At 44.8% G+C, this 27,181-nt stretch overlaps 1 protein-coding gene across 4 annotated transcripts in view; it reads right to left on the bottom strand.

The window, feature by feature from the left end:
- Positions 1-12,812: 12,812 nt before the first annotated feature.
- The window catches only part of Msi2 (musashi RNA binding protein 2), a 373,444-nt gene continuing 359,075 nt past the window's right edge, over positions 12,813-27,181 (bottom strand). For 2 of the 4 annotated variants that reach the window (XM_052195698.1, XM_052195695.1), the window contains exons 12-14: positions 20,597-20,805; positions 18,915-18,987; positions 12,813-16,505 (exon numbers count right to left, since the gene is read on the bottom strand). In XM_052195698.1, coding sequence (XP_052051658.1) covers positions 18,946-18,987; positions 20,597-20,805 — 251 coding nt within the window. In that variant the 3' untranslated portion in view covers positions 12,813-16,505; positions 18,915-18,945. The remainder of the gene's footprint in view (positions 16,506-18,914; positions 18,988-20,596; positions 20,806-27,181) is intronic. The other 2 variants (XM_052195697.1, XM_052195696.1) reach the window with 2 other exon arrangements.

Here is a 27,181-nt window from a genome sequence, read left to right as displayed (position 1 = left end):
TTCCCAGCAACCACATGGTGGCTCACAACCATCTGTAATGAGATCTGACGCCCTCTTCTGGTGTGTCTGAAGACAGTGACAATGTACTCACCTACAGACAATAAATGACAATCTTTTAAAAATAATTTTAATTTTTAATTTGGGTATATGTATATATGTGTATGCATGTGAGTGAAGGTAGTCTTGGAGGCCCCAAAAGAGAGTCTTGGATCCCCTGGAGAGGGGATTCCAAGCAGTTGTGAACTGTCTTTCATAGGCGCTAGGAGAACCGTATGTGCCCTTAATCCCAAGCACTCTTTCCAGTTTCTAGATGCACTTTTTTTTTTAAAGGATTTTTCTTTGTAATCTGGCTGTCCTGGAACTCAGTCTATGGACCATTAAATCACAGACATCTGCCCTTCTCTGCCTCCCGAATGCTAGGATTAAAGGCATGCACCACCGCTGCCTGGCTAAAGATCAGGGGATTACAAAAAAATATTTATTCTATGTATATGAGTGGTTTATGCACATCAAACAAGGGAATCGGGTTCCATTATACATGGTTGTGAGCCACCATGTGTGTGCTGGGAATTGAACTCAGAACCTTTGGAAGAGCAATCGGTGCTCTTAACCACTGGGCCATCTCTCCAGCCCTAGATGCACTTTTGATTGGACAGTCTTGAAAAGATTCTGATGAAGAAGAGATGGAAAATGTCCATGGGGTGATAGTTTTAAGTTAACAAGTTTACCTATATAAAACTCTCTCTCTCTCTCTCTCTCTCTCTCTCTCTCTCTCTCTCTCTCTCTCTTACACACACACACACACACACACACACACACACACACACACACTTCTAGAACCTTAGGTAAAAAACTAGAAGAAGCAATTACCACTAAAGACTGCAGCAGGGTTGCTAAGAGAAAGGTGAGAAGAAGCATTTCTCTCCATATTTGGTAAGGTTTTGGGAAAATATCACTGTATCACCCATTTACCCATTCCAATAAGTACACAAAAATGAAAAAAAAAAGGTGTTTTTTTTTTTTTTTAAGAGTTGGCAAGAAGGGCACGAGTCCAAGAGAGACTGAAGAGGGTGCAAAGGTTTTTAGTTAACTTCACAGCATCTAGAATGACCTAAGTGTCACACTGAGCAAAGGAATCAAAGAACTTCCCCTGCGGGTCATCTAACCAAGAAGGCTCCCAGGTTTGATACCTCCATTTCGGTCTCCTCGTGCCTTCCATCCTCCCATCCATCTGTTGTGTGAGTTGGAATCTGTGCCTGCTTGCAGGCTGTCCTGTGAATCTGTCCCTGGGTCTGTCCTTAACAGAGGGCTTCTCTCTCTCTTTGGTTAAACAGCAAGGAAAGCATCGCATGGGGAAGGAACGAGGGATGGGTATGCTGAACAGAAATCTTTAACAGGGTGTACTAGGGATTAAGTAACTGGCTATAACCGACTCGAAGGGCAAACGGTGCTGCCACCACCGTGTATCAGGCAGTGTATGAACGTTGCTTTTAACACTTATGGCGGATAATCATTTGTAAGATTCCTTTCAACCTATGTTTGGTGTTTTCAGCAAATGATTATCATGACACACAGACACAAACACATAGGCATCACTTGGGTTAGGCAGGTGAGAGAACATACGTAATTCAAGACTACAGCTGTGCTTTAGCCTAGGTTGTAAAGGGTGATTAGATGGGAAAACCAAGGCAAGTGAATGTGGTTGTTATACCGCTCACTTAAAGGCAGGTTAAACAAACAGGCTGAGTCCCCGGTAGGATAGCAGTCTTAAGTGTTAAGTGATTTCAAGTGTGTTATTAACTCCGGCTGTGCGGCACATTCAAAGTTCCAGTCTCTTAGGATGTAAGAGATGTTTTTATCATAATGCATTGCCACACCACAGGAGTCAGTTCTTCGCCTCCACCCTGTGGGGTGTGTCCCAGGGATTGAACTCGGGTTGTCAGGCCCAGGGGCAAGCATTTTTTTTTTTTTTTTTTACCAGCTGAGCCATCTTGTTGGCCTTGATACTTTCTTCTAACAGCCTAAACAGACTTAACTCAGGGAGTATCTCCAGACCTCACGATGACCCACAGAGACTGTAAGCCAGTTCCTCATGTTAATTCATCTCTATTCTTGTGAATTTACTTCTGATTTCCTAAGTCGACCCTGGCTGATCCACACAGCATGGGAGAAACAGGAAGAGATGGTACCTACCAGTCAAGGTGACCTCATCTTTGGGAAATGGAAGTGGGTAAGCCCAGGTGTCGGTAGGTGTTGTTTTGTCCACTGAGATGCTCCAGTCCTCACCAGAGACAGGGGCCAGAGCATGGATGGCTGTTGAAGCACCAGAAATGGACCACCACACTCAGATGGTCAAAGTTGGTGTTGGATGTAAGATCTTCAAGGCATCGATCCCACGGACTCAACATGGCTCTCTTATGTTCTTTGACATGGACCTTTCAGGTATTTCCTTCACTGACTCACACCCCATTATGTCATGTATGACACCTCTGGCTCCTGTGCTCTGACTCCTCCTTGCCCTGTGTGGTCCAGGGACAGGTCACAGCCCTCTCAATGCATTCCCCTTTCCCTGCCCAGGGTCTCTGAGTAATAAATCTTTGATGCTCTTCTCTACTGTGGTGACGCACTGAATGTGTGCCTTCTACTCGAGGAACCAGAGAGGCTCCTGAGAGAGGGTGTCCCCCCAGGAAACAGTCATGCTCCCAGTGCCAGGATGATAACTGGGGTGGTGTAAACTGTACACAGGACAGACAAGAGGCACATCAGAAGCAAAGTCTCTCGTGTGAATGACCTCCTCCCCTTGGTCACAGGTAAGATGACTAAGGTGAAAAGTACCCTGTGGAGGCACACTGTGAACAGTCGTATCCGGGCCACCTTTATTTCCTGTTAGGCCAGGATTGACATTTGCTATGGTACTATATAGTGTGGGTTGGCTTCGAACTCATGATCCCGCAAAGGACTGGAAATACAGGCATGCATGGCTATGTCTGGCTTTGACCAAGGACCCCTGGCTCATGCTTTCTGTTCACAAGACATTCATTATGGACTTTCTCTGGCCTTTTTGTATGCCGCCTCCCTTTGTGCCTTCAGCATCTCATTTGTTAAGAGGAGGGAAAAAAAAAACAACAACAAACAAACGCAAAGGCGCCCTTCAGCTATAAGCTGCTGTGATTTGATGGTTTTCTTTAGCAAAACCAAATGGGGTTCAACCCCACCCTACCCCCCAATTTTTCATGTTCTCTATTCTGCTTTTTGAGTTGACATAATTACAGCACTCGGATTTGGTACATACTCACTGTACAAGGTATGCATTGTCCCTAAAGCGTTGACACAGGGCTCACTGTAACAGAGAATGTGCATACTGATAAGGGCCAGGGGTGAGGCAAGCATCCAGATGTGTCTGGCTAGCATCGACCCATCAATCAAGTCAGGGTGTGCGTGGAATTGAGGTGCTGGGATTATGAGGAAGTGTTGTGAATGATGAGCCACCCCGATCTGCCAATCCGTCAGGGTTTTAAGACTGTGATGGTCTCAACACAGATACACACTAAATGGTTTTCATTTTATTTGCATTTAGCCTTTCCCCCAAAAGGTATTTTACCTTGGGTATGGAGAGATGGCTCAGTGGCTAAGAGCACCGACCGCTCTCTAGAGCACCCAGGTTCCACTCTTGGCACCCACATGGTTCACAGCCATCTGTAACTCCAGTCTGAGGGTTGGTTTCTTTGTTTAACTTTTTCAGTTTTTCATTTAGATAGGTGTTTTACCTGCATGTATGTCTGTGTGAGAATTCCCTTGAACTGGAGTTACAGATAGTCGTGATTCCTAGCACACCATGGAGGTGTCCTCTGGAAGAGCAGTTAGTACTCTTAACCTCTGAGTTATCTTTCCAGGCCCAGTCTTACCAACGCTTCTGGCAAAGCACCAGGTACACACCTGGTACACAGACATACATGTAGGTAAAACACCTATTCACATAAAAATAAATTTTAAAGTGATGGTTAAGTTCCCCCTTTAACTATTATTAAGAAAAGATGTTTACCCCAAAGCAACAGAACTTTTTGTGGATATAAAAACAAAGCTTAGAAAGGATATTTATCTCCAAGGGAACTAACTTTTAAAAGGAAGACATCATCTTGACTCAGATCACCAATCATCATAGCCTATGCATTAGCCATTATGCTCTGAGACTGGTTGTGTTTTCTCCGTGTTTGACAATATTAACATGCAACATGTAGTAGGACTGTATCTGAAGTTGAACTAGTCAACAACACAGGATGTTGGTCCTAAAAAAGTAAAGGTAGCAGATGAGGAAGCAAAAAATCCTAATTAACCAAAAATCTGTATGTGTTAGCAGTAAACACAGAACTCCATATTTCCCTGTGTCTATAGAACCAAAATTAACACTACCCTTATAACAAGAGTCATGCCTGGTGAGCCTCTTGTGAAAGGTGTCTGCTCATGTGGGCTGCTGACTGAAAGAGACGTCACGAAAGCGTATGCATAGTTAGGAGCAACGTTTTGACAGTTTGAATGAGATGATACCTCCATAGTTTTGGTCATTTGAATATTTGATTCCCAGTTGGTGGCACTGTTTAGGGAGTCTCAGGGTTGTGGCCTTGTGAGAGAAAGCATGGCATTGGGTTGGAGTGGCAGTGTGTGTGTGTGTGTGTGTGTGAGAGAGAGAGAGAGAGAGAGAGAGAGAGAGAGAGAGAGAGAGTGAGCGAGAGAGAGCACAGAATGACTTGAAGCACTTCCAGGTTGCTCAGCTCTCTCCTTGCCTTCTGAAGATGTGAGCTTTCAGCTAGCTGCTTCAGATGTGATCTGCTTCAGCCACCATGCCTGCTTGCTGCCATGCTTCCCTACAATGATGGTAACAGATTCTTATCATTCTGGAACCAATGTCCAAATAAAACCTTCTTTCTTTACGTTTCCTTGGTCATGGTGTTTTATCACAGCAATAGTAAAGTAACTTAATACAAGATGACTTAATATAAGAACAGGGTCCCAAGTCATATATTCAATGAAGAGAGTCAAGAAAGTGCCATGATCTAAGAGTGCCTGCTTCCTTAGCATTTGGCATGAAATGGGAGGACAATTCCTCAGGTGTTTGATTAACTTAATCGAGTTAAGAGAGTCATGCCTATTTAAAGAGGGATAGTTTTGTCAATTAGACACAATCTAGAATCACCTAGGGAGTCCAATAATTGTCTAGATCAGGGTTGCTTCTAAGTATGTCTAAGGTGGAGTGCATTGATTATGTTAATTGGTACAGGAAGACCACGCCCACCGTGGGCAACACCATTCTCTAGGCTTGGGCCCAGAATATATAAGGGTGAAGAAAATTAACAGAGTGTAAGCATACATGTTACTACTCTCTCTACCAATTATGGATGTTATATGACCAGCTCCCCCAAGATATGATGAACTGTACCCAGGAACTATGAGCTTAAAACAATAGCAGCAGCAGGAACAGTGACAACAACCCCCCCCTTTCTCCCCTATGTTGGTTTTGGTAGGTATTTTATCACAGGGACAGGAAGAAAACTAGGACAGAGTGTTATTTATGTTACAGAAAGACAGGGCTCCTGACTCTCTGAATTTAGAAAATGTATTAGTCTAAGAAGGTGAAGTGCCTGGAGTTTAATAATTCTCTTCAGTTTACTTTCAAGCACATGGGTGTTTTGCCTACATCCATGTCTGTTCACCATGTGGGCCTGGTGTTTCCAGAGACCAGAAGTGGAGTCATAGATGTTTGTAACCGGCCATATGAATACTGGGAACCAAATTTTTGTCCTCGAGAGAAGCAGCTCTGCTCCCATCCCACTGAGCCATCTTTTTAGCCTTAGGAATCTCCTCCTCCTCCTCCTTCTCCTTTCCTTCCTTCTTTCTTTGTCTTTCTTTCCTTCCTTTCTTTCTTTTGTTCTTTCTTTTTCTTTCTCCCTCCCTTCCCCCTCTCTCTTTCCCCTTCTCCCATGTACTGCTCCCAAATTCCTTTTGAAAGATAGTTAACTTAAAGTTAAATTTGCTTCTGAATATAGGAAACCATGTTTTTAATACTTAAAAAAAAAAGTGTGTGACTATGGCACATATGTGGCAGTCAGAGGCAGCCTGTGGGACTTCTTCCCACACGAGTCCCCGGGATCAAGCTTCTGTGCTCAGGCTTGAAAGCAGGCAGGTACCTTTAATGCTGCACCGTCTTGCTGGCTCCGTGTTTCTTTTGAAGAGCTAGAAATAACAAATAGGGCCAGAGTCATTTTGGCAACCCACCCCATTCTTCCCATTTAAGTGACCAAGATGGAGTTACCATAACTGTAAGGAGGGGATTCCCTCCTCCCCATCTTTCAGAAGGGCTTCCCTGAATAGCCCAAGCTGGCTTCCCGCTTCACCCTACTGTGTGCTAGGATTACAGGTGTGTGCACCACTCCTGTCTGGAGCAAGAGCTCTCTCTTTAAGAATAGTTTTCCACTCCTAAGCTTTAAAATCTCATATATGCATGCTTACATGCTTTAAATTTTATAAATACCCTATTTACAGGATTTTTAGTGCACTAATCAGTTCCTTGGCGTCTCTTCGCCCTATCTTACTTCCTGATTTCAAGCTTTTCACCCCTCCCTACCTCCACTGTGGTGGTTCATGGATTATCACCTAGTTTACCCTCATTTATGCTCAAGTAAACATGATGTGACCTATTTACATGCCACATGTTTTAATTGCTATTTTACCTTATTCAAGGTGTATGTCATAAATTCTGTCAAGCCATCTGATATGAGTCTGGAATCTCCTCCTCCTTCTTGTTTGGCTTGGCTTCTCTTTCTTTTTTTTTTTTTTAAGAATTATTTATTTTATGTATATAAGTACATTGTAGCTGTATTCAGACACAGCAGAAGAGGGCATCAGATTCCTTTACAGATAGATGGTTGTGAGCCACCATGTGGCTGCTGGGATTTGAACTCAAGACCTCTGGAAGAGCAGTCAGTGTTCCTAACTACTGAGCCATCTCTCCAGCTCTTGGCTTGGTTTTTCAAGAAAAGGTTTCTCTGTGTAGTCGTGGCTGTCCTGAAACTCACTTTGTAGACCAGGCTGGCCTCAAATTTACAGAGATCTGTCTGCCTCTTCCTCCCAATTGCTAGGATTAAAGGTGTGCACCACCACCATCCTGGAGTCACTTCTAAATGGTATCCAGTTAGTGGGTCTTGCTTTCTTCAACCAGTTTCTCCAGTGCTGGGGAGTTAGACCATTATTACAGAACATAAATATTTCTTATAAAACTTACCTGGAATAATTTTCCAATTTCTATCACTAGAGAAGATTTAAAAAAAAACAAAACAAAACTGGAGAAAGGCTACTAATGTTTTGTGTATTTTATTTTGTATCCAGTCATCTTATTTTTACATTAACCAGTTAGCAATTTTTATTTTATTTGGTTTACTAGAGTCTTTCCAAACCTCTGGGAGACTAATCACAGGTTTGTTGTTATTTTAACTATTCATGCTGTTGCCTTTGTGTTTGCACTTGTACATACATGTAGAGGTCAGAGGTCAACATTAGGTGGTCTTCCTCCAGTCTCAGTTATTCTCCACTTTAGTTTTGGGGTTTTTGTTTGTTTTTTGTTTTTTTTTGTTTTTTGTTTTTTTTTGTTTTTTTGTTTTTTTTCAAGATAGGGTTTCTCTGTATAGCCCTGGCTGTCCTGGAACTCACACTGTAGACAAGGCTGGCCTTGAACTCAGAAATCCGCCTGCCTCTGCGTCTCAAGTGCTGGGATTAAAGGCGTGCGCCACCACTGCCCAGCTCCACTTTAGTTTTTGAGGCAGGTTCTCTCACTGGAACTGGCTGATTCTGTTAGACTGGATTGCCAGTAAAGCCCTAGATTCTAGGTTCAAACAACCAAACCTGCTGTTTATGTCTGGAATCAAACTCAAGTCCTTGTGCCTGCATAGAAAGCAAAGGTCATCCACTCAGCTGTTTCAACTCATTTTGCTTTCATTAGAAACATTAAACATTCATAGTAGGAGTAATACCCCTATGCCTGCCTGCCTGCCTGCCTTCCCTCCCTCCTCTCCATCCCTCTCCTTCCTTCCTCCTCTCTCTCTCAAGTACTCCTTTACTGTGAGTTAGGATCTGTGAGTTAGCGTGTAGTCCAGGCTAGCTTCTCACTTGCTATGTTGTGATAGATGACCTTCAATCCTCCTGCCTCCAGCCCGAGACTCCACAAGCCACCATGCCTCTTTTATGTAGCACTGAGGATCAAACTCAGGGTTTCTTTCATGTGCATGCTAGGCAAGCAAGCGACATTTGTATCTCTTTGAGGAGTCTAGTCGATTTTTCTACTATTAGATCTTTAAAATCTAATAGTAGAAAAAAGCTAAAGTTTATTCTAATTTATTCTAGTTTGCCACTTAATGGTTTTGTTAATATGTTAAAACATTTTCCAATGCCTCTACATTTTTAACGTGTTGCTAGGGTTTGTCACCTTCTAGTGTCCTTAAAAGATTGTGTCTTAAAAACAAAAAACAAAACAAAAAAACAAGTGGGCAGTGGTGGTGCACACCCAGCACACAGGAGGCAGAGACAGGCAGATCTCTGTGAGTTCGAGGAAAGCCTGGTCTACAGAGTGAGTTCCAGGACAGCCAGGGATACACAGAGAAATCCTGTCTCAAAACATAAAACAAACAAAAAGATTGTGTCCTGTCATTACATGACACCCCATTGGGTGCCTTTACCATTGAACTCTAAAGTAATATATAAACATTTTTTAAAAAGATTCTTGCTGTGCAAATTTTTAATCCCAGCACTTGGGAGGCAGAGGCAGGCAGATTTCTGAGTTCGAAGCCAACCTGGTCTACAAAGTGAGTTCCAGAACAGCCAGGGCTATACAGAAAAACCCTGTCTTGAAAAAGCCAAAAAAAAAAAAAAAAAAAAAAAAAAAAAGATTCCTTCCTTCCATGTATATGAGTATACTGCAGCTCTCTTCAGACACACCAGAAGAGGGCATCAGATCCCATTACAGATCGCTGTGAGCCACCATATGGTTGCTGGGAATTGAACTCAGGACCTCTGGATGAGCAGTCAGTGCTCTTAACTGCTGAGACATCTCTCCAGTCTGACATAAGCATTTTAATATTGCTCCTTTTTAAATTTTACGTTTACTTATTTTCTCTTTGTCGTGGTTTACTCTCCAGCCTTCTTTGTGTTCTGTGCACACAGAAGTCTTTTGGCCACTCAGAGTGGAAAGGCCATGGGCGAATAGCCTTTAACACTGAGCACCAGAGCTCCCAGCACGAGCAGGGGTGATGCGGGAGCATCACAGCAACCTTGCTGGCTTCCTCTCCGTTCAGGCTCCTGGGCAGGCGCTAGACCTGGACATCCTTTGAGTTGAGCAACGTGGGTGAGGAAGCTCATCAGATGGACTTTCTCAGGAGTTTGGATCTCCCTGCTCAGAACTCCTGGGATTCAGAAATCAGCACTGACTACCCTTCAGCCTCTGCGGGATATCAGGACTGATGCTTTTCCTACTGCATGCTGTAAGGCTTACTCCTGGGAACCTGGCTGGGGTCATGAGGAAATAAGGGAGGGTAGACACTAATAAAGCGACAGGCACATGGGTACGGAGAAGCTGGGGTCAGGTGGGTCATGTGCATCCTGATGGAGGGGCGCTAATTCCAGCCACAATCCTGACCCCACTTTGACTACGTGCACAGGGGAGGAGTTGGGTGAACCGTGCAGGAGGTGTCTGGATGAGCGGCCTGCATTTGAACATTGAAGAAGAGAAAGCTGATGATGTTGCTGCGTTCTACAGGTACTGATCACCCATTAATAAACTGCCTTACATGTTGTCAACAGTCACACTCAGCCCAGACGAAGGCTTCGCCAGTTTCTGTAGGTCTGATGCAGTGGTCCTTGACACGGCTGCACCCGTGACAACAAAACACACCCAACTCAACTCCATTTGCTACATTCTCTCTGGGTTTGCTCAGCTCCTCCCATCTCCCTCTGTTTTGGACCATGGTAGGGTTTGTTTGTGGACACACAGGAGCTGGGCCTTGCTCCAGCAGGCTTTGGGTTAAAGTCCTTACCTTGAAGTGATAAGCAGGATGCAGACACTTGGAGGGACACAAGGGAACTATGTCCTAGGAGTGGTGGTCTGAACAGGAATAGACTTGTTTGGGTGCTTGGCCCATAGGGAATGGCTCCATTAGGAGATGTGGCCTTACTAAAGTAGGTGTAGCCTTGTTGGAAGAAGTCTGTCACTGTGGAGACAGGCAAGGGTCCTAAATGCTCATGGTAGGCCTAGTGTGGCAGTCTCTTTCTGGTTGTGGATGGAGATGTAGAACTCTCAGCTTCTTCTCCAGCACCCTGTCTGCTTGCCTTGCTGCTGTGCTTCCTGCCATGATGATAATGGACTGAACCTGTGACACTGGAGGCCCAGCCCCAACTTAATGTTTACTTTTATGAGTTGCCCAGTTCATGCTGTCTCTTCACAACAATAGAAACCCTAACTAAAACACGGGACTATATATTTTTTCCCCTTGAAGCAGCTACGGTGAAGCTCTCAGGCCCACATTTCATCCTGAATAAATTTCTTAGCCCAGGCAGTTTACCTCCAGGGCCCCATAACCAAGGCACATTGCCGGTTCAGGCGTGCCTGAGCTATTATCCGTTACTAGCAAGACATGGATTTGCCCCTGAGGAGCTGGGCCTCTGTTCTTGCTCTGTCTATAATGAGAGAGAGCAGTATTACCTATGGTCCATCTTTCTGTACAATTAGTCTGTGTCCCTAATTATTTCTATTAAGGCAACTCTGAAGTCCTAAAGGGCAGAGACCATGCTCCCAGACAACCTTTCAGCATCTGCACTAAGCAGCAAGTTAACTCCTGCACCATTCCTCTATCTAGGCCCTGTGATCACCAAGGACCACGGGTCTGCCCACAGGTCTTGTACATCTTTTGGTGTTCATTACTCAATTCCAGGGCCGCTAGTCCATCCTACCTCTCTCTGATCACTCCACAAAAATGGTTCCTTGAGGGAGGCCACATGACCAACATTCATTGACATAGGATATGACCCAGTGGCACACCAAACCCAATGGCAGCTATGCCCACCCCAGCCTCTGCAAACACAAGAACACTAAACGACTCTGTTCAAAACAGTTTATTTTATTATTTTTTTTGTCAGACAAACACATTGATTTCTGGACCACAGTAGAGGATGGAAACCTTTCACAAACTTATTTATTTGAAAATACAAATATAAAATTATACTTTCCACATCTGTGATGTGAGAGACTGCCATCCACATAGTAATTTTTTTTTTTTTTACAACAGGGCTTTAAGAAAGCCACACACAAAGACCTGAAAGATGCTTGAGATATATATATATATATAGATACATATATATGTATATATATATAAAAAAAATACTCACTACCAAAGTTCTCATCAGTTTCATACTAAAGTATAAAAGTAAGGGTGAGGTCAGCCACAGTGCTAGGGAAGTTTTATTTAGATACATTTATGTCCACATGAAACGCTTAGACTTGCATCCTATAACATATGGAATTCCGAGTTTATAACACCATGAATGGCAGATTGGCTAGCCCACGCTACTCAAGAGCACACTCACAGACTCCACACAGGGTCGTACAGTATGTACAGAATACAGCAGTAGAAGCCTTCCACGGAGGCTCTGGAACTGTCACTCAGTTCCGCTCCCCTCCCCGCTCATGCCCCGCCTCCCGGAAATGAAATCCTGTCTGAGACAATACCTTCTGATTACTAAATAGCCATGTTTGAATTATGGTTGTTTCCCAGAGAGGGGTGGGTTTTATTTATATGCCTTTTTTTTTTTTTTTTTTGTATTTTAGTTTACTCTTTTCTTTCTTTCTTTCTTTTTTTTTTTTTGGTGAAAGAAAAAAAAAGAAAAGAAAAGAAAAAAAAAAAGGAAACAAACTCAAACGGTATTAAAGTATTGCTTCAGTTCCAGCATTGCCTTGTGTAGTGTCTGTGCCCAGGACTGGGCTGAGCTGTTCGTTTTCTGCTCTAGCTGAGGTGGGGGGCTTGCCAGCATCTTTCCTTCAGTGTGCTTACCTGCAGCCTGCCCTGATTCTCTCTGTCTGTCTGTCTGTCGGTCTGTCTCTGGCTGGCTTTTGCCTTCCTTGGAGGATCTGGCTAGTAAAGCACATTCAAGGAAACAAAACAAAGCAAAACAAAAAAAAAAACAAACAAAAACAACCCTCTCCCCTCCCTCACCTGCCCTCTGTCCCCCCTCCCCCGCCCCCCCCCCATCCCTGTGTGTCACTTTCAACTGATAAAGAGAAGTATGAGTTAGTGTTTCTTTTGTAAACAATTTCATATGCAATATAATACAGAAAGCATGGCTGACCTTCAATTTAAAAAAAAAAATGTAGTAAACTATATTGCTTTAATTCTCGAAGATGCTGCTGCGGTGGGTGGATGGCAGAGCGAAGCGGTGTGGTGGTTGTGATGGGGGCTACGTCCCTAGCCTTAGTTTGCACTAAAGATCAAAATAGCTTTCAATTTTTAAATTTGGAACCAAAAAATATCCCCCCAAATAATCAAATTTAAAAAAAAAAAGAAAAAGGAAAAGACCCCCCTCCCAATCCCCAAACTGAACACCTTTCAGGTCATTAGAGCCAACAATTACCCAATGGTTTGTATACTAGTCTAGCAAGGCGTGTGTAACATTCACTGGCCGTGGACTGCTGTGCAGCGGAACATTACGTCGACAGCAATCGAGCCATGCTACCTTAAAGCCCAAGCTAAAGTTCAAATTAAGAGAATGGTCATGAAGGATTTAAAAAAAAAAAATAAAAAAACAAACCGCCCCCCCCCCCCCCCGCAAAGGCCGGTTGGGGTCTCACTTGAGTCAAGCCAATGAGCGGTGGGGACAGAGTGTGAGGCTGTTTGGTTTTTCCCAATGGGTGAGAAGAAGGCCACGAACCACACCTGCAGAGGCTCCTGGGGTGGAGGCCCAGGCTCCATCCTCTCCACCAGCCCCATATCCAGGCTGAAGCAGGAAGGGGACCAGGAGTCAACTGCTGCTCCATCTCCCCCCTCTTGGGAGGAGAGGACCTTGGGGGTCTCAGGCAGATGGATCTGGAAGCCAGAGAGTCCCCTGGTGGTTATTGATAATGTCAGGGAAGAGCCATTAGCCAAGAGGGTCTCTCCCCCAGGGAAGGTGAGAGGAGGGTTCCCACATTCGCTATTGAGCTTAACTGAAACAAAGACAAAGATGGACATCAGTGCTGAAAGAATTTACAAAAAGTTGTTTAAAATGGACTTCTAGATGGCGGTGGGATGGGGGTACTAATGAGGAACCTTAACCTAGGTAGCCACTTGAAAACATATCAGATGTTCACAAGATTTGTGCTATGGGCTACTGGGTCTCTTCAAAATGTATATAAACATCTAAAACATATTCACACAGATTATCAATTTCTTCTGAGCATCCTTAAAAAAATATTTTTTTCTCTTAGTAAAATCATTTTAATATACCACGCCTCCCTCTTTTAAAAAATAAATTAAAAAAATCCAGTTTTGCATATCTAGTGTTTGCATTTAAGGTAGTATGGCACACCCCGTCACGGATAGGGGGGCAGGGACCTACAAAACGCCGTAGAGTCAGCCGGCATTTGAACATTGTGAGACCTTGGGTTAGTTGAAACCACATCAAATCAGCAAAAATAAAAGGAAATTTGAACTTGGAAAAAAAAATAATAAAGGAAAAAACTGCCCCCAAATTATTAGCATTTTTTTCTTTTTCATAAATAAGAGAAAGTTCTATCCTTACTGGTCCTAAATCTGAATAACTATGTCTATTTTTTTTTAAAAACCTTAATTACGTTATACCTATCAATATGTACTAGAAGAGGAGAAAAAAAGTCACTACGCTAGTACCAAGACAGCACACTTACAAGATAGCCATTTTATACATTATTAACAGACAATGATCAACAAAGAGTGTTCTATGAGGTGATGGGGTGTCGGGGAGATGGACAGGGACTGGGGACAGGACATCAGCAACATAGACAGAAGAGTAATTAATCCCCTTACTAGACGCTGAATGGCTGGGAATCGAGTCTCTTTCTCTTTGTTGTTGTTTCTTAAAATAAAAGTTCTATTTCGTTATTTTATGACTTGAGTAAGTTTTGTATTTTAAAAGCATCCAGCATTTTTCTTAGTTTGGTTGTTTGGAAACTTAAAACAAAACAAAACAAAAAAAAAAAAAACCCAACAACAACAAAACACCCCAAACCTTACCAAACAACCCAGCATTTTATTAAAAAAAGAAAGAAAGAAAAGAACAAAAAGAAAGAAAGAACATGATTTCCTTTCTTAAAAAATAAAATAATAAATGAAAATAAAGTTGCACTTAACTAGAACGGGAGCAGGCTTCTTCCCGTCCGTTCTGAATTAGCTTTTTTGGAGACTTTTCATTTGAAGATGCTTCTGCGCTATCATGTCTGTGAATGCCTACGTTAGTCTACTTGTTAGTAAAATTTATAAAAATAGGAGTGCAGCAGTTCATTGTAATAAATGTCGCATTCAGTGCCTCATACTGGCTGTGCCTTAAGTACCAAATTTATAAACGTAACAATTTAAAAAATATTAATAAAATGTCAATATCACATTTTAAAAAAGAAAAAATATATATGCACACTACAGTATGCTTCAACACTACCTACTGAGCTGCCCTTCCTACGGTTGCTGTTGCCGACCTATTACCGATATTTTTCTTTTTTAAAAAAAAAAGTTAAATTAAAAAACATCCTTCATCCTAAGTGTCTTTCCCCGACTGAGGACCATATATTATAACAGCCAAATGTCAAACTTGTGCAAACAGGAAGCTGTCAGTTTTTCCCACCAGTCACAGTGCAGTGATGTTTATATTTTATTTTTAAAATTCTGTTTACATCTACAATAAATTAAAAAAAAAAAAACAACACAAAACTCTTCCATAGCCTCTCTGGTGATACTTGCAGCACTGAGGTATCAAAAAGGAAAAAATATATATATATATAAACTGAAAGGTTGCTTTCCTAATTTGTAAATAGAAAGTGAATGGAGAAAGGGTGTATTGGGTCTGGCTTGTCCACGCCTGGCCCACGGGTCCCCTGTCTAGGGGTGGGGGGCGGGGTGAGGAGGGAGCAGAGTATCCTAGGACCCTTTGGAGGTGCTGAAATGATCGGACAATATAAAATGATCAGATATTTAAAAATTAAGACTGAAAAAGAATGTCCCCACCCTGCCCCTCCCCCTAAGCCAAAACAAGTGTGCTTTGAAACTTTAAATATGTCAAATATTAAAATTGTAGCTTTTTTTTCCTTTTAAAAAACATCTTGGGAAAAGCAGTTTTTCATATTTTAAATAAAAATATAGCTAGACCATAACATTTGAAGGTGTGCACAGAGAGGCTGGCAGGCTGGCAGGGTACTAATTCGGCTCTGAGGTCTATCACACCAACAGCGGAGAGTGGGTGTCCGGGTTGCCCTGGCAGCTGGGGACTCTTCTGTTGTAGTACCGGCTTCGTCAAAGTTCCCTCCCCTCCTTTCAGGGTACCTAACTGCCTGGGATCAACTCCCTCACAAAAATATTTTCAATTCTCTCTTCCTTAATAGTTTCTATGTAGTTAATGGAATTATATTTACAATATTTTTTTGTTTGTTTTTTGTTTTTTAGAACTCACAATTTCAAAAAACCTTATAATATGACCTCTTTGAACAGGAAAAAAAAAAGAAAGAAAAAGCACTCATAGAAAAGGAGGACCCTCAAAACATGGCCGTCCTTACCTTATTGCAGAAAATAGATATACTTAGGTTAACAAAGAGACATCACAAAAATGAACTGCTAAGAGTCTGCTAAGCAGTCAACTGTTTGTCACTTCTACAGCACAAAATAGAGTCTACGCCCACCTCCTGCTCACAACTTCAGTGTGTGCTAAAGTCCCGGATGAAAAGTCTTACAGTCTCAGAATTGGTACCAAAAATGGAGAGCAACATCGCCATCTCAGCATCCTTTAAAAGCGAGAACAGAATCAAAACAAAACAAAAATTCTCTTTAAGGAAAAAAAAGAAAACAAAAGAAAGGAAAAAGAAACTCCTTAATATATAACAGGTATACTATGGTTAGCTTTTAACTAGATATTAAGCTAGGTGACTACCACACTAAGTCAAAAATCACTACCAAATGTGATTGAGGGAGATTTAAAAGGAGGGAGAGGGAAAGGGGGAAGGGGAAGGGGACCACCAAGGAAAACAAACAGAACCAAACCAAAATCATGGATTATATACACGTTTAAAAGCTGTTGTCTTATATTACAGCAGGTAGCCGATGGGTGAGATGAGATGTGTCAACCCTCAATCCAAGTGTGCCACCTCTGGTTGGGATGAGGAGTGAGGCTGGTGGGGGTCCAGGTCTGAGGACGTCACCTAAACAAAGGGCCACTCAGAAACTTCGCCCAGTCTTGCCTGGACATCCAGGTATGCTCTGTAGAGTAGGGAGGTCAGGTGCGTCCCGGAGAGAACAAAGAGCGGGGGTGGGAGGGAGAAGAGAAACGTCAGGCGCATATATGTTCATGCCAAGGTCTCAACTACAAAACTACAGCTGTCAAAGACTAAGTTGTGTGACTGTGCGTGTGTGAAAAATAGCTGGGCTAAGGGCTGATTTCCTAGCTTGGTAAACCAGATGTCTAGGTTATGCCTGACAGATAGATCTGACACACGGTTAGAAAGTTCTGGAGATCCTGGAGGGAGGTGGAGTCAGTATAGGTTTCTACAATCATACACTGATAAAACAAAACCCTTCTGCTTAAATTTTTGTTTTCAAAGTTATGTTTAAAAAAAAATATTGCCAACCGGGCAGTGGTGGTGCATGCCTTTAATCCCAGCACTTGGGAGGCAGAGGCAGGTGGATTTCTGTGAATTCAAGACCAGGCTGATCTACAGAGTGAGTTCCAGGTCAACCAGGGATACACAGTGAAACGCTATCTTGAAAACCCCAAAAAGAAGGGATCTGGGAGTAACCTGTTGTTAACTATTAATAAATAATAATATGAATCTGTACTAAGAGATTATATACTGAGGGATGGATATAACTATTTAAAAAATAAAAACATAAACAACAACAACAACAACAACAAAAAAACCCCAAAACCAAATAACCAGTTCTGGTCCAAGAAAACCAAAACAGACCCAGGATCCAGGCTTGCCAACTGGGTTCTCCTGGATGGCCTGTGAGCCTGGGCTCTTCTGTGGAATGTGACTCCATATCAGAGGGTCACTTCTGCCGGAGACAAATGCTATGCCTCCTAGCCTTCCACAGCTGCTATGCAATCGTGTGACTTGACCAGAAGGGGTGGGTTTTGAACTGCTGCTCTCCTGGTGACTTTATCCTTATGTAGAAACTGTGTCTTAAGGCTGAATGATGGACACAGACTAGGGGTAAGGTCATAGGTGGCCTTAAGAGGAGGGGGTACTGGGGGGGGAGGAGTAGATACTGACAGACCCAGTGGCTGGACTCCTGAGGGAGGACCTGCTGTGCCTAGGCAGTCTTTGAGTCCCTTTTTCTTAGACACTGAAGCCATCTTCAGCCTTCAGAGTTCTTGGCCCTTATCAGCCCTCCTTGCTTTGAGAGGGACCTCACTGTCCCCAAGCCCCAACATCCAGCTTTGTTAGTAGCGAGTAGCTCTTTTTCAGACTGTTAGTGGGTTCTGGCTCTGGCCAGTGATGGAGGGCAGTGGAGGGAAGGGATGGGGACGTTCACACACAGGGTTTACTTGGTTAAGAGAGGCAGTAGAGTTAGTGGAGCAGCAGCAAAGGAGGGATCTAGAAGATTTGTAGAGCTCAACTCAAATGGGTTCCTCAAATGGTCCCGGTCTACTGAGTCATGGCTGCTTCAGAGCTAGAAGATTCCCCGCTACAAGAGAAAGGACAAACCCAGAGCTGGCTTTTCCTCTCCCCAGCTCCAAGCATTGGGATTTCCCAAGTAGGACCTACTCCAAGGTCTCAGCTGTCGCCTTCCCCTACAGAGACACACGACTGGCTGGCTCACCCTCCGGTTTATATGCCAGCACAGGACAGACCTCGGGCTTCCCTGAGGATGGCAGCCCTCTGCCTGGCTCTCCTCCCAAGTATGACACTCATTTTTGGAGAATGTGGTAAGAGGATTGCTCGCTACCTGCCCAACCTCCCTCCTGCCTCTCCCACCACCTCTGGAGTCCCATCAAAGTGATTTAAAAATGTTTAATTAACTTGAGCTCAGTTTAAAAGGTTAAGAAACTGGCAGGGATCCAAATTCACGTTAGGCAGGTGATGCTGCTAATTTAATTTGCTTTTCGTGTGGTAATCTTGATAATTACTCCATAGTTAACTGGCAAAAAATAAAAAAAAAAGTTTTCCTTTCACTCAAAGATGGAGTCAGGCCGGTTGGCTACACAAACCCCATTGGCTGAGCACCCCCACAGGGGCAGCTCACAGGGCTTTGAGAACGGCCCTGCTCCCCCACCCTGACCCCAGGACTGGCACAAGACCAGTTTACCTGCCTCCATCCTTCCTGGAATGGACACACAATGAGATCACCTTCCAGTTTCCCACTCAAGAAAGAAAAAGATGAAGGTGGAGAAGATACAGAAAATGGAGCCGAAAGAACCAAAATGAGCAAAATGGAGGGTGTGGGGGGGGGGGGGAAGGGCAGGTGAGGGTCATGATTAGAGGCTGGAGGAGGAAATGAGAGAATAAAGATATTGGATTTATTTTTGATCCCACTTCCTTGGAAAGGGGGTCCAGAAGGAGAAGAAAGAGATGTGATGTGATGTGCATGTGTGTACACGTATGAGCGGGGCACATATGTGTACGGACACGCGGGCAGGGCGGAGACGCACGGCAGAGACGGTAATACCTCATAGTGAGACGGCAATGGAAGCACCTGCTCAGTGGTATCCATTTGTAAAGGCCGTTGCAATCAAAGGTCCCTAAAATTGCACAATTGTTAAGGTCATCAGTGCGTTATACATGGGAACAGATTGTCATATCCTGGGAAAGGAGATCACCTCTAGGAATAGAGTCGGTGGCTGCCAGCATGAATATGTAATTCTGAGACACCGTGCCATGGGGAGTCGGGGTGACACTGTCCCCAGCTCCCTCCTTCCTGCCCAGAGAGCCCCCCCACCCACACTTGTATGCTTCTCGAGGGGAAACCAAGAGCCAGACTCTGAGGGGTGAGTGGGTAGGAAAATGGGGCTCGTGCCTCAAACAAATGACCACGACAGTGGCCATGAACCCCACAGGGAAAACACAAGGATCTCCGTCCTTGGTCCCAACAGATTAATTGGGGGGGGGGAAGAAATGTCTGTGCTGATCAATTTGATGGCCTGTGATTATTTCAGAAATAACATCACAGTGTGAAGGTCCCAAGATCTAGGTTTTCAAGAACAAACAGGATGTGTGTTCCTCGCTGCTGAAAATGGAAATGAGTCATGTTCTGAGTGCCCCCAAATTGATGCAGCTCCGGGCTGAATAACAATGTTCTGGATTTGGTACTACAGTTGATCCGAAGGGATTAGACTCATCAGTCTACTGATTCAAGTAATACTGGCTTTGGAGCAGAATTGAAAGAGGACTCAGGAAGCACAGGCTGGAGTTGGCTGACATGCACAAATATGTGTCTGTGTGAGACTGTATAAGACAATGTGTGTGTGTGTGTGTGTGTGTGTGTGTTTGCATGTGTGTTTTCAATGCCAGGAGGCATGGATGAAGTTGCTTTGGTTCTTCAGACTCTTGCAATGGCTTTGGTCTCCCCCACATGGTCCCCAAGACAGATTTTGCCTGCTTTCTCCCAGATATAGAATCTGATGCAGGATGTAACCTGGGATAGCAGACACCTCCACCTCAACTCAAAACCAAACCGCCTCCAAAAGAATAAGGCTGGCTAGGGCAGAGACTGGCCCGGGTTTTCTGTTTCCAAAACTGGAGGGGGCACCAGCAAGTGGGCTCAGGCACATTCATGCTCACACACCGGGAGGGAAAGAACAATACAATCTGAAAACAGCATGCAAATCTCTTAAGCAAATTTCCATTGCCTGGATTAGTCAGATTATAGAACCACAGAGCATCACAGATATCAAATGCGTCTGGCCTTTGGGGAGCTGCAGCTAAAGACTGAAAATAGGAACTTACTTGGAACCTGGAGGCTGGAAGAAACATTAGCAAAGGAAACGGCCTGGAAGGGGCATCCCCTACCACCTTCCTGGCCCCGCTGACACCAGTGGACAGCAGAGGTGAGGGATATGGCGAGGACTTAGGCTATCTCTGCTCATTTTCACCTAGATTTTTTTTTTTTAAGGTATCCTATTCTTACTCTGTATAGATTGTATGAATTGGCTCAAGGTCGCAAAGCCCAAATGTGATGAGTGAACAGAGCTGTCTGTCCACCTTAAGCTACATGACTGGGCCAACAGATGGAAGCTTCAGTTGGCCTGGTGTTGACAGGGTTACCCTGTCTCTTCCTCTGCCCTTAGCTTTGGACTTTCCTCCCCACGGGCTGTGTCGACTTGGTGAGGAAGGAGGAGGGCAGGTACTTACAGCTATGCCGTGGCCGAAGCCTGAGCCCGGCTGTGGGCTGGCTGCGCTTATGTAATTCCCCACTCCGGAGTCCTGGCTGGCAGGGCCGTAGAGATCGGCGACAGGTCCTGGGCTGTTGGCCCCCGGGAAGCCTCCGGGCCGCGCCGGGTTGGAGCCTGCCGGGGAAGCGGGCGCGCCAAAATTCGGTTGAGCACTGTAGCTATTCAGGACTGGTGTGCAGAGAATAGAGCTGGGTATGAGGCCAGAAGCCAGGCATGCACCGATCATTACAAGCCAAACATTCAAGAAAAAAAACGAAACAGCTGAGGCCCAACTTCTAACACTCAACCAAGGCCATGCGAAAACATCAGCAGGGACTCAAGAATACTCAGCCCAGGCTACCACTAAGAAGCTTGGAGCTCCAGAAATAGATAGAAGAAAAAAAAAAAACGATCATTCAACACAGTATGGCAACCAACCGGAGGTGCTTCACTGCCCACCAGGTTATCACAATAGAAATAGAGATATATATGGAGAGAGAGAGAGAGAGAAAGAGATTTTTTTTTCACATTTGAATTGACGCTCATGCAGTCTTCTAGGTTTGGGCACGTTGAGACAGCATTCACATCCCATGCAAACTACAAAGGAACTAGTTTTAGACTACACATTGTGTTAATATTGATATTAAAACATGACAGGAAACAAAAGCAATTTTGTGTGATTGAAAAAAATCTTTGGGAAAGGGATTCTGAATTCATTTTTGTGTGCATGTGTGTGTGGGTGTTTCATTCCGTTTCTCTTGGTTTTTGGATCCATTGAATGACGAATTTGTGTGTGATTTCTTTTGTTTGTTTGTTTTTTTAAAGACAAAAGATCTCCATTCTGTATCCCCCTTTCTTCCCACATCGCACTGGCTACTCCTCCCTCCCAGCCCTCCGTTTATACCCTTGCATGAAAATTGGCAATATTGAAGTGGTTAGAGGATGGGATATGTCATGGAAAGTTCAGGCATCTTAACATAACAGTAATGATGGCGGCAGAGTCTCTTTTGGGGTGCAGAGCAGGGATGGAGGGAGGGAGGGCATGGGGTGGGAATGGTAACTTGAAGGTTGGCTAAGGCTGGGGTGCTGCTAAAGGTCCTAGCAGGATAGCTACACACTCACCTCCTGCAGGAAAAGGAAAGGGGGGAGGGATATAAACTTCTTCCCCCTTTGGTTAAAAAAAAAAACAAAAACAAAAAAAACCCCCAAAAACCAGATAAGTAATAAAAGTAGAACACACTAACTGACCAAGCTGACAGCTAACGTGTATCTGACCACAGTGCATTTTCGTTACATTATCTCAGGTAGAAACTCCAGACTGGGGACAAGAAAGCTTGGCATGCACAGTGGCTACTGAGGGAGACCCAGCATCCACATAGCCAGAGACTGTGCGCTATGTCTGGGAAGAGGGTGGCCAAAGGTGACACTGCCTTACACTTCAGCTTAGCTTGTTTCTAAGACCACCACACCTTCCTACTGAGAGCCCCAGCCTATCAAACAGGCGAATTCTGCCCCAGCTTTTTACCCTTTTAGTAGATTAAACTTTATTTACTGTTTAAAAAAAAAATTCATCACAGGCCTTAGATGGTGATGCACATCTCTAATCCCAGCACTTGGGGGGCAGAGACCTACAGAGCAAATTCCAGGCCAGCGACACACTGAGATCCTGTCTTAAAAAACAAAATCAAAGGGGTTGGAGTGAGAGCTCAGTGGCCGGGAGCACTGGCTGCTTTTCTAGAGGACCTGGGTTTCATTCTCAGCACCAATATGGCATCTTACAACTCTAGTTTCCGGGGATCTGACACCTTCACACCAAAGCATATAAAATAAAATTAAATATATTTAAAAAACAAAACAAAACAAAAACCAGAACCCCCCCAAAAAAACCCCAAAACTCCAAGCAATTTCCATCTTAAAGGAAAGCTCTTATTGATTTTGAATCTTGCAGCAGCTGCCAGACCTTAGCTAACATGTTTTGAAGACACTAGGTGATAGAATCTCGCGTCTTCAGCTTTAGAAGGCTCACTCCCGCCTCCTGGCTCCTGCAGCACCACTCCTCTGCCCTGTAACAGCTTCCAAGAAGAGCATCTGAAGTGTACAGTGGAGTCCCTCTTGCCTGGGGACCTGTCGCTGGAGGCCCTCACTTCTCTTGTGGCTTTGAAGAACATGTAAGTGGATTTTTTTTTTCACGCACTTGTCATAGGAGTGAGAAGAGATTAATGATACCGCACTTGAGAAGGGGCACAAGATCCAGAGTGGACCAAACCACGCCGGGCCTGGCTCCTGCCTGAGTAGAGGGAGGAGGACTGTTGCCTTTGGATGCCCTTGGGCAGGATGCACCCCTCTGAAGCATTTAGCCAGAAATTAATAAACAAGACAATCAAGTGAGTGGGTTGGGGGAAAGGGGGAAGGAAGGTGGGGAGTGCTCAAAGCAAGAGAATAGCTTATTTGGAAAGTACTGGCGGCAGCATTTTTTGAATCAAGAACATTAAAATTGAAGATGACATTTGTCCCTTCTTGCAAATATCCAGCTGAGATATCCAAAAGGTGGCACCATCTTGAAAGAGCTAGATAGTGGGCTCTCTAGTTTACCCAGGCACCAGCCCCTCCCTCTACAGACGATGGAACTAGCTTTGACTCTGGGCAAGAAGATGGGGCGGGATTGGGAAAATGTAGTAGTGGAAAATGGAGAGAGATTTTTTTTTTCTCAGCTTCTTTCTCTTCCGATAAGATGTGTTTCTAGGAAGATACTGGACAGGCAATGAAGAGAAGGCAGGAGAGCCTCACCCTTGGGTCCAGCTAGAGAAACTCCAGCTAGAGAAAGACAAGAGGCAGCAGGCTGACGGAAGAAGAATGCCCAGAGAGCCCTCTATGGAGGGCTGAGAAGGCAGGAGGGCCGTTGGTATTCACCCTACTCCTGGCAACTTTCCTGGCTCCATGTGCACCTGGAAGCCTGGCACTTGAGGTAGTCTGGAGGGAATTTTACAAGAAGCCCATTTTAGGCCTACAGCACCCCTCCCTGCTCAGTCATATTGCATCCAATGACAGTGACAACACTACGACAAGAGGCACTGTGCTAGAACATGGCTTACTGCCACCCCCAGTTCCACTGGAGTTATGTATTTGCTCAGCTAAAGCCCATCCCAGCTCAAGGTTATGTAGCAAGCACCCACTGTGGAGGGTGGAAGGCTTGGCAGCCGAGGCCTCACCAGAGGGTCCAGTGGACAGGCAATCAGCACCTAGTTCTAGGCTTGTCTCCTTCTCCACAGACTGTGGAGCCTACGCCCATGCAGGCTGGCCACAGAGGAGAGATGTGCCTTCAAGTTCTCTAGTCAACACTCTTGTGGCAAAAGAACCACATCCCCAGATAGCACCATAGGGTCATCAGGCAAGAAACTTACATATTTAGGGAACCTGTTCAGGAAGGGACAGGGACAGGCACTTGGTAGCTGTTACTGCCTGTCGATAGCAGGAAGGTATAGGACAAAGGAATGCCCTTCTTTCTGGAAATCAGCACAATTTCTCACACTGTGGACTGGCTGGCTACTTGATAACAGCTGGCTACTTGTGTCTCTTCCTGTGAACCGTGAGAGGCAAAGAAGCAGGCAAGAGGCCAAGATCCCATGAAAGTTCTTTCTGTGAAATGGAGGGCTTCCTTCCCTGGGTACCAAAAACCATCTGGAGGGGTCAAGTGTGGTCCCCCAACCCCAAGAAAGGGCATGGCATCACTCTTCATAGGTAATGAAGGGCATCTTGACTATTGTGTGGCTAGTCAAGGTGTGTGTGTGTGGTATAGTAACATCTGGAAATATCACGCATGTCAGCAGAAGCTTAGACTGTTACATGGCCTGGGACAAGGCCTGTGATACGCTGCCTGGCAGTTTGGGGGCCCACTATGGTGAGCAGGCTCACTTCTGAGCAATGTCCGTAGCCCTGGCTTAATTCTAGAGTGGCTCCCCTTCTGCATCCGATCCCCAGTACCCTGGGCTTTCCCAGTCCAGGCAGTACCCTCAGGAGGCAGGTACAATGGAGAGAAAGGGAACACTGGACTTGGAGTCAGAAGACCTGAGTTTGACTCTGGCCCTACTCTGACACCTGTGTGTCCTGGGTCCGGCTTTTGTCCTTATCTGTGACACATGAGTAATGTGCCCCTTATTCAATCTGAGTCACTAGAGTGGTGTGAGAATGAAAAGGAGAAAGAGCTCTGAGACTTATCAGGTATGTGCAGAGCCCCACACAGGTCCTGCATGCACATTTAGCAAAATCCAATAGAGGAAAATGCAATCCACTTGCCATACAGACCTAGTGGTGATTACAAAAGGGTTCAATCCATCCATCTGGTGCATTTAATCACTCTGGACCTGAAAAGGGGGACTGGGGAGAGGAGCACCAAGAAAAGTGGGGACACTTGCTATACCTCAGAAGGCCAGCAAAGCAAGAGGAATGCATTCAAATGAGAGATGGAAGTATTTTACATTAAATGAAAAGCTTCCTGCTGCTCAAGAAAACACCTGGATGGCTGACCCAATGAAGCCTTCCTATCTCATCTCAGAGATGGGAACAGAAATTGGACCAACAACCTGCACTAGGCGTGCAGACCCTTACCTGGGGATGCTCAGTCAGAGCCTTCCAGGAAGCCTTCTCCACTTTCTAAAGTAGGCTTGTGTGTGTGTGTGTGTGTGTGTATCTGTATGTAGCTCTGCTTACCTGTGGTCAGGAAGGGCTGGGCTAAGAGTGGAATTAATCTCTGGGAGGATAGGGGAAATGATGTAAATCACAATAGCCTTACTGTAGGTCCAGGAAAAGACATGGAGTCCAGATATTTCTCTTGTCTAACACTGGGTAGAATTTGAAGAGAGCAGCAGGGAAGGAGATCCACTCGTAGCCACAGCACCCAGGAGATGTTGTGTTAAGCCACTCAGTATCTGAATGTGTAGTCTCTGTCTCCTTGTCCAGCCCTTTAGGGCCTGGGACCAAAATACCTAAATTAAATAGGGAACCCAAAGGCTGAAAGCAGGCTAACTCCAGTTTGATGCTGACAAAGTCCCTTGGCATGTTTTGATCTGTCCTTGAGGCACATCATCTACCTAACTTACTAGGGAAGCAACCAGTATGGTTTCCCCTTGTGTCCCAGTCACCCCCACTTGTCGCTATGCTGCTCATCGTGAAGGTCCCAGGCCTGCCTGTCCCAGCCTTATCCCACATATCCTTGTGCCATATATGTTGTGTTACTTCTTATTTACTTATTTATTTATTTATTTATTGGATTTTTCAAGACAGGGTTTCTCTGTATAGTCCTGGCTGTCCTGGAACTCATTCTGTAGGCCAGGCTGGCCTTGAACTCAAGAGATCCACCTGCCTCTGCCTCCCAAGTTCTGGCATGCACCACCACCGCCCGGCTACGTTGCATGACTTCTTATATGACCAGTGCATATTTTTCTGTACTACAAACATGCTGCAGTACTATGAAATCCAAGGCTAGGACTAGAGACTTAGAAGATGGTCTAGCACTGTATTCCAGCAATGATGAAGCTACCTAAGAATCAGTGATCAGCTCATCCCTGTTAGGAGTGGTCGGGCAGGAGATGTACAAGGAACATACATGGCTGGGCCAAGATAGGCGAGAGCTCATGAGATAAGAGCGTGCCAGGCTAGAAGGGCCACTCTCTCAACAGTTTTTACAGTGGGCTTCATACTAGATGGAGGGCTGTGTAATCGATGAGCAAACTCTTAGGACTGAATGCAGCTCTAACCTGAAAGTACACGTGACTTCAGCCATGACACGGCTCAGGTGTTCCTCCTTGAATCACAGTCTGCTGCTGTAAACACCTCTCTTACTAGCCAGGGATCTCCCTGGGGTCATCGAGTGGTGCCTATGAAGACATAGGGGACTTCATCTCTGCTAATGACTACAGTACCTCCCACTGTGTCATAAAACAAAGAACTTTGTGGCAAAAAAGCAGAAATGCAGTCAGTGTTGTAAGTCAGTAAGTGGGAGAGGCCACCAGCCAAGCCCTTACAGAGATTCTCACTTCTCTAAGGGAGCCTGGACACAGCGGGGGTGGGGGGGGGTAGGGGGGTGTCCCCAGAGAGCTAACTCAGCCCTCAAAGTCCATCCCACTCTGCTGGGTCCTGTGGGGCGCTGGGACACCTTATGGCCTACTGGCATTTTCAGCCCAATCACATCTAACAGCACCACCTTGGCCCAGGGGATCCAGCAGCGGGTGTGGGTGGTGGTTGGTGGGTGGTGGGTGAGGAGGGTGCTCAGGGCATAGTCCCTCGAGGACCTGTACAGAAGGCTTTCCACTTGAGTAGTCCATCTTTAATGATTGTAAAGGCGCAGGAGTTTAATCCATTTTTGATGTAAGCACTAATAGCTCCGTGTCCTTGAAGTTCAAAGCGGGCGCATACATGTCACTAATTAACCAAGCGAGAAGCCATTCAGCTCCCTCTCGTGTTCCTAATTAGGTCTTTAATAACAAACAAACTCCGACCTCAGCAAAGGCTCCCATTTGTCAGCCAGTCTAGGAGTATGACTGCTTTCCTGTTTACAGTTGTTCTAAAC

Source organism: Apodemus sylvaticus, chromosome 10, assembly GCF_947179515.1.
Source record: "Apodemus sylvaticus chromosome 10, mApoSyl1.1, whole genome shotgun sequence".
Lineage (NCBI taxonomy): Eukaryota > Metazoa > Chordata > Mammalia > Rodentia > Muridae > Apodemus > Apodemus sylvaticus.
This window is presented reverse-complemented; position numbering and strand designations above follow the sequence as displayed.